The sequence below is a fragment of the Heptranchias perlo genome, chromosome X (assembly GCF_035084215.1).
Source record: "Heptranchias perlo isolate sHepPer1 chromosome X, sHepPer1.hap1, whole genome shotgun sequence".
Lineage (NCBI taxonomy): Eukaryota > Metazoa > Chordata > Chondrichthyes > Hexanchiformes > Hexanchidae > Heptranchias > Heptranchias perlo.
In genome coordinates, this window is record NC_090370.1 from 24,210,159 (window position 1) to 24,217,589 (window position 7,431).

Genomic DNA, 7,431 nt, shown 5'->3' on the forward strand with positions numbered 1-7,431 from the left:
CTGAGCTACACATTATATATCGTCCAAAAATCTGATATATTATCATACTGAAACATACAGTATGAATCCTTTTAGTGTTGACTGAGCTACACAGAACAAAGCAGTCCAAAAATCCCTCGCTGTGTCTGACTGAAAGTTAGAGTGTCAATTCCATTGGTACAGACAGAACCACACATCACATACCAGTCCAAAAATCTCATACAGTGTCAGACTGAAACATACAGTATCAATTCCATTAGTACAGACTGAGCGACACCGAACACACCAATCCAAAAATCTCATACACTGTCAGACTGAAAGATACAATATCAATTCCATTAGCCCAGACTGAGCTGCACAATAAATACCAGTCCAATAATTTCACAGTAAAAGGTTGAAGTGAACATTATCTTCACAGAGATTAAGATAAAATCACACAACAAAACTCACACATTTTTTTGATTAAAACAAAATCCAAAATCGTATACATATTTACACATTAATGCTGGACAAAAGATTTGCATACATTTGTGAATTAAAGACACAGTTTCAAGCACCATACTGCAACCTGAAATAAGAATACAGAACGAATCCAGACTTGCACTTTGCCCAGAGACTGAGTTACAGAATGAATCCCACACTGAGATCGAGAGACACCGAATGAATCCCACACTCACAGATAGCACCAGAGATTGACAGATACCGAATGAATCCCACACTCACACACATTCCCAGAGATTGACAGATACCAAATGAATCCCACACTCACATACATTCCCAGAGATTGACAGAAACAGAATGAATCCCACACTCACAAATAGCAGCAGAGATTGACAGATACAGAATGAATATCACACTCACACACAGTACCAGAGACTGACAGATACAGAATGAATCCCACACTCACACACAGTACCAGAGACTAACAGATACAGAATGAATCCCACACTCACAGACTGTACTGGAGACTGACGGATACAGAATGAATATCACACTCACATACAGTATCAGAGACTGACAGACAGAGAATTAATCTCACACTCTCATACAATCTGACACCTACTGGCCATAAGTGAGAACTGTAACAGAGTGGAACAAATTCACATTATCTGTCGTTGTCACAGATTCAGGACAATGTGCAATGTGAGGAAATAGTTTCTCTCTGTAACTTCTACTCTCGTATTTTTTCATATTTTGTCAGTGAAAAATTGGACAATTGATTCATAATAAAGTTTTTGTTTTGCTCATTCGAAAGTTGCCCCATTATATTTCACTCTACATTGCGCAATATTTCTGTCTGATTTCTCAGGACACGATTTATATTAATCCGAATAAACCAAACTGAAACACAAATAAAAACTGAGCGCAAATCTGGAAGTTTGAATGGCGACCGTCAAAAGTGAAAGGGATAAAATATAGAAAAAATTAAAACCGAAAATGCTGGAAAGACTCAGCAGGTGTGGCAGCATCTGTGGAGAAGGGAAGCTCGGGTTAACGGTTCAGGACTATGACCCTTCTCTCGATCAGAAAGGTTAATCCGACACAAATTTAAATAAGGAACGGGAATCAGCAGAGGGAAAACCTTCAGAAAATCAATTAATTTCACTGAATCCGAGCAATTGAGTCCCGTATCCACCATTCAGATCAGGGCAAGTAATAATACAAAGAACAGAGTTAAATTCAACTTTATGGGGGAAATAAATGAATTTTAGAAGTATTTTTACACCAACACTGTCCCTCTGAACATCATCAAATTCAGTTCCAGTCTTGGTATTTCTGAATTCAGCGTGCTGGGATTCAAACCATTTGGAATTAACTGCTTGGAAGGCAGCTATACTCACCATAAAAGCGCCTTATTTCACCAGGTGGGAGAAATAGAGTGTTTCTGTGGAGTTTCAGACTGAATTGCTCCCTTTGGGTTTCTGGCACTTTAATCATAGACAATAAATAGTTCCCAAACATCAGTCCCTGAACAGACACAAGAAGCTGGTGGAATTTCTCATTCATAGATATTAAATAAGAGGATGGCAAAAGCGAATAGGAAGAGGTTCGGAAGAAATCACCAAAACAATTAGGGAAGCAAACAGGAACCAGGAAATCAAATTATCAAGGAATATAAAAATAAATAGTAAATTATTCCACTGACACAAAAATATCAAAAGGAAAATCAGAATATCTTGAGTGCCACTAAGGGATGCACAAGATAAACTCACAGATAACGTCAGCGAAATGGCAGACATATTGAATTGTTACTTTGCCTCAGTATTTACCAGGGAGATTAACAGGGTGAATATATTAGAGGAAGAGGTCAATAAAGATATCAAGGCATTTAAGTTAGAAAGGGTGGTTAAACTCCTGGTCCAGATCGATTGCATCTGTGCATATTAAATGAAGCAAGGGTAGAGATAGCAGAGGCACTGTTACATATATAGGAAAAAATCATCACAAAAAGGAATAGTGCCAGAGGACTGGATGACAGCTAATGTGATTCTTATATTTTAAATCAGGTGATAGAACAAGTCCAGGGAACTATAGACCAGTTAACTAAAGGTCGGTGGTAGGATTGATCATGGAATCCTTCACTCAATGAAGCAACAGAAAAACATCCAGAAACCGAAAATATAATAAAACAGTTTGACAGAAGGTTGACAGTTTAATTTACAGTTCAACATAACTTATTTGCTTTTCAATTCTATTCCGCTAGAAATAAACCCCAGTGCTGTGTTCGATTTTATGTCCTTATCATCCTGTGCTGCTACTTTTAATGATTTGTCAATCTGTACCCCGAAATCCCTTTGCTCTTTTACCCCATTTAGACTCTTATTTTCCAAGCAGTATGTGGCCTCCTTATTCCCCCAAGCAAAATGCACCACCTCACACCTTTCTATATGGAAATTCAATGGCCATTTACACCGCCTTTCGGCAAGCTTATTAATTCTTCTTGAATTTTGTCGCATTCTTCCTCAGTATAGGCTATGCCCCCTAAATTAATTACAAGAATTTAACACAGCATTACAACTAATGTTTGGTCCAACAAAATGTACTTGCAGCTCGTCTCCATTCCCAGTTTTTCTAAATCCCACTCGTGCAATATAATGTGAAGAATTAGTTTCTGTTCTGTCCCTCTCTCATCTGCAAACTTCACTGTCCCGGGGTTTGGGGACATCTACTGGCCGGAAGCAGAACTGCAACAGTTCGGAACAAATTGCTGAAACCGGACAATGTGCAGTGTGAGCGTGTTTGTGATTGGTGGCAGTTATTAAATCAGATTGGATATCTGAAGAAACCAATCAGAGATTTACATTTAATAATTATTGTGACCTCACTCCCAATGACCCAATCACAATCATTGCCTTCACCCATCCCTCATTACCATAGGGCTGTGGGGACTGCCTATTTAATCCGAGCTCGGAGCGGATTTGGGTCATTTCTCAGTCTGAAATTGAGTTTGAAAATGCCTGAGGACAAGAAAGCAGCTCCCAAGAAGGGCGCCAAGAAAACCTTGAATAAAGCACCAGCCAAAGGCGGCAAGAAGCGGAGAAAGTCGAGGAAGGAGAGTTACTCCATCTACATCTACAAAGTGATGAGGCAGGTTCACCCCGACACCGGCATCTCCTCCAAGGCCATGAGCATCATGAACTCCTTTGTGACCGATATTTTCGAGCGCATCGCAGGTGAGGCTTCCCGCCTGGCCCATTACAACAAGCGGGCGACTATCAGTTCCCGGGAGATCCAGACCGCCGTGCGCCTGCTGCTGCCCGGGGAACTGGCCAAGCACGCCGTTTCAGAAGGGACAAAGGCGGTGACCAAATACACCAGCTCCAAGTAAAACTCCACAATGAACTGAAAAAAAAAACAACGGCTCTTTTAAGAACCACCCACAACCTCTCTGAAAGAGCTGCATTTTCTCTATATTTACTTAGGATCATTTTATTGCAGCAATATTATTATTCCAATCGAAAAGTGACTCGAACTGGCCCCAAGAATGAACACGAGTTTATGATCCGCTCCTTCCCATTTGCTTTGTTCTTAAAGCATTACTATTCTGGCCTCTCATCCTCTTGATGACCCCCTTCGCTGTTCCGTTCTATGAATGCAGTTTCTGAAATGTTTATGGACTGACGTGAAAATCCCCAGATTAACAGTAACCGCACCCCTTGCAGTAACAGCGGAATCGGGGCAGAATGAGAGCTCCGTCCTGGTCCCTCTTTTCACAGAAGGGAACAATGCATAAAGTGTCACTTTTATAAAGACTAAATTCAAATGTGTCCTTTCACGGAATGCTGTGAATGGGGCTTTAGTCCCGTCCGGTGCAGTTTGAAAGCGATGGTCGAATGAGCCATAATTTAAAGCAGATTTTAAAACAGAGGAAGCGATTAGTGACGGGGAGCGCTGAATAAGACAAGATAAAAAGAACGGGTTTAAAATCTTGTGCTCAGGGCGACATTGATCGAAATCCGATCCTTCACTGCACTGAAATTGGCGGGCTTTTTGAAATTCATAAAATTCCTGGTCTGATCGTTGAGGCCGGTAAATCCCGCCCTCTTCTAAGTTCCAGCTATCTGATTGGTTAATGAAATAGGCAAATGAGGTGTAATAAGGTACAACCAATCAGATGATCTTTCAGTCTTTGAGAGGGGTCAATGCAGAATTCATTCCTCATTCTTTGTGAGATTGTGGAAATGACTGGAAGAGGAAAAACCGGCGGTAAAGCTCGGGCCAAGGCCAAGTCTCGCTCATCCCGGGCCGGACTGCAGTTCCCTGTGGGCCGTGTTCACAGGCACCTGCGAAAGGGGAACTACGCTGAACGTGTGGGTGCCGGAGCCCCGGTCTATCTGGCCGCTGTGCTCGAGTATCTGACGGCTGAAATCCTCGAGCTGGCCGGCAACGCGGCCCGGGACAACAAGAAGACCCGTATCATCCCCAGACACCTGCAACTGGCCATCCGCAACGACGAGGAGCTCAACAAGCTCCTGGGACGGGTGACCATCGCTCAGGGCGGAGTGCTGCCTAATATCCAGGCCGTGCTTTTGCCGAAGAAAACCAGCCATGTGAGCACCAAAAGCAAGTAAAGCGGCCAAGATTTAATCTGATAACCCAAAGGCTCTTTTCAGAGCCACCCACTGTATCTATGAAAGGGCTGGTTACTGTCTGAAGAGAGTCAGGAATCAATTTAATAAGGACTTGATTCCGATTCATGAACTAACAATAACTTGATAATTGCAAATGATCCAGATCGGTCTGTTGAAGTACTCGCTTCCGGACAGCAGATGTCGCCAACCTCCAATAGATTGATATTTGCAGTTTGTGTGGTGAATGAGACAAAATATCAAAATTGTCATTAAACTGGGCGGGTGGGACACAGAAATACCAGGGACGCTTGATCAACGGCATCAAGAGGCATTCTGTTGTGTTCCACCCAATATTATTTACAGTCTCATCCTCCGACAACACTTGCTCGTTCTGTGTTATTTCACCCAGATTTGTGCAACAGAAGCTGACTGATGTGTTGAATCTTGTGTCAGCGATTGCTGAATCAAGAATGTGAGTGAAATTTGCCCGTGTTATTGGATGTGATTGAGGGATTGATTCTGTCCCTGTATCAGTTACGAGTGTTAGTGAATGTAACACTAATGTTTTACACTGCTTCTGATTCTAGCGCTGATGGAGAGCAAGACACACTGCCTTTCGATCTATTAGTGCGAGTTACATTGAAACAGCCTCTGCCACTATATCTGCAGGGGGACAACAGACTGAAACGTTATTTGATCCGAGTCTGATTCCTCACATCCAGCATAGGTTTTAGGTCCCGTCCGATTGCACCTGTCCTTTCTGCAGCTGTTTGCCAGAACTTTCTCTGTCTGAATGAGGCACTGGTGGTGATGAGAGTCAGTCTGGTGGAATTCACCTCCCTCCAGTCCTGCGTGTGTGTGAAAATGAAAATTTCTCCGTTTCAAATGCCTCATGTTGGTTAGTCTGGAATTGGCACTCCTCTGTTTGGTGTTGGATCTTCGTCCAAAATGAACAGCTGCTGTTTCTGCCACAAAACGTGGATCGGCTCATGTTCCCATCTCTCCACTTTTATGATGAGCCAACAGTCTGTCAGGCCTTCCCGTCTGACATCCGCTCACTCCCCTTTATGCGTTTCCCGTTTAATCAAATTTCTGTGAACTGCACGGCCCTGCGATTTCAACCCCGGAGATCACAGCTCTTTCCTTTGCTGATTTGATGGCTCTGAAAAGAGCCTTTGTTGCACTTGGTGCTGAAGGCGGGTCGGGTTTAAGCGCGCTCCCCGCGGATGCGGCGGGCCAGCTGGATGTCTTTGGGCATGATGGTGACTCGCTTGGCGTGGATAGCGCACAGGTTGGTGTCCTCAAACAGCCCCACCAGGTAAGCCTCGCTGGCCTCCTGCAGGGCCATGACGGCCGAGCTCTGGAAGCGCAGGTCTGTCTTGAAGTCCTGAGCGATCTCTCGCACCAGGCGCTGGAAGGGCAGTTTGCGGATGAGCAGCTCGGTGGATTTCTGGTAGCGGCGGATCTCCCTCAGAGCCACAGTGCCGGGTCTGTAGCGATGAGGCTTCTTCACTCCGCCTGTGGCTGGAGCGCTCTTCCGGGCCGCTTTGGTCGCCAACTGTTTGCGAGGAGCTTTCCCGCCGGTCGATTTACGCGCTGTCTGTTTGGTCCTGGCCATTTTCTGAACAGATCTCAACACAACCTGAGACACAGAAACTGTTAATAGCGAGCCGGCTCTGGGGCTGCATTTTAAAGTGTCTGTGAGGAACCGCCCCGGGACTGTGATTGGCAGATTTGAACCGAGCTCTGACAGTCAGAACGAAACGGCGGGAGGTCTTGGGCCCCAATTGGCTGAGCTGAAATTAATCATCAATTTCAAAAAGCCCGCCAATTTCAGAGCATCAAATAACAGTTTGAAGAAAATCTCATTTCCCTCCAGCAATTTAAGAATCTCTCTCTTTATAATCTCCATTATTTCCTACTCGTCAGCACAAATCTCAGGCTGATTCACATTCCGGTTCATTCTCTGACCTGTCTGTAAACGGGCGGGAATAAAGTCCCGGTCATTGCTTTCCGTCGGAAACTGGTGAACGGCTCCTCAAACAGAAACTTCACATCGAACTAATATTTGAATGAGGGCAAGAAATAAACACCGAGCAGAGAGAACACAGCGGGAGAGAGAGTGAGGAGGGATTTTACTCTGAGTGAAGAATGTAATGTCTGTGGAAAGACTCTGCATCCCCGCCTGTTCATTTATACCGTGAAACCGGGAATTCCGCACCTTCTCTCGCGATGGCCGTGAACCCCGGCCGTTTTTCTGATCTCCCTGTTACGAGTGCTGGAGAAATCTCCCCATATTAATAGAATATCGGAAACTACTTCCCCACCCCGAGATCGTCCCACTCCCCCTTCCCAGGTCACTGCTCTCTCTGTGAGGCGG

General features: G+C 44.3%; 1 protein-coding gene across 1 annotated transcript; it reads left to right on the forward strand.

Moving 5' to 3' along the window:
- The first annotated feature begins 4,661 nt into the window (after positions 1-4,661).
- LOC137306979 (histone H2A.J-like) lies at positions 4,662-5,051 on the forward strand. Its single transcript, XM_067976343.1, has one exon. It carries the CDS (start codon positions 4,662-4,664, stop codon positions 5,049-5,051), a length of 390 nt encoding a protein of 129 aa, XP_067832444.1.
- The last annotated feature ends 2,380 nt before the right edge of the window (positions 5,052-7,431 follow it).

Bases quoted from the DNA above. Each gene is read 5' to 3' on its own strand.
- LOC137306979 (XM_067976343.1), top strand. From the start codon at position 4,662: ATGACTGGAAGAGGAAAAACCGGCGGTAAAGCTCGGGCCAAGGCCAAG.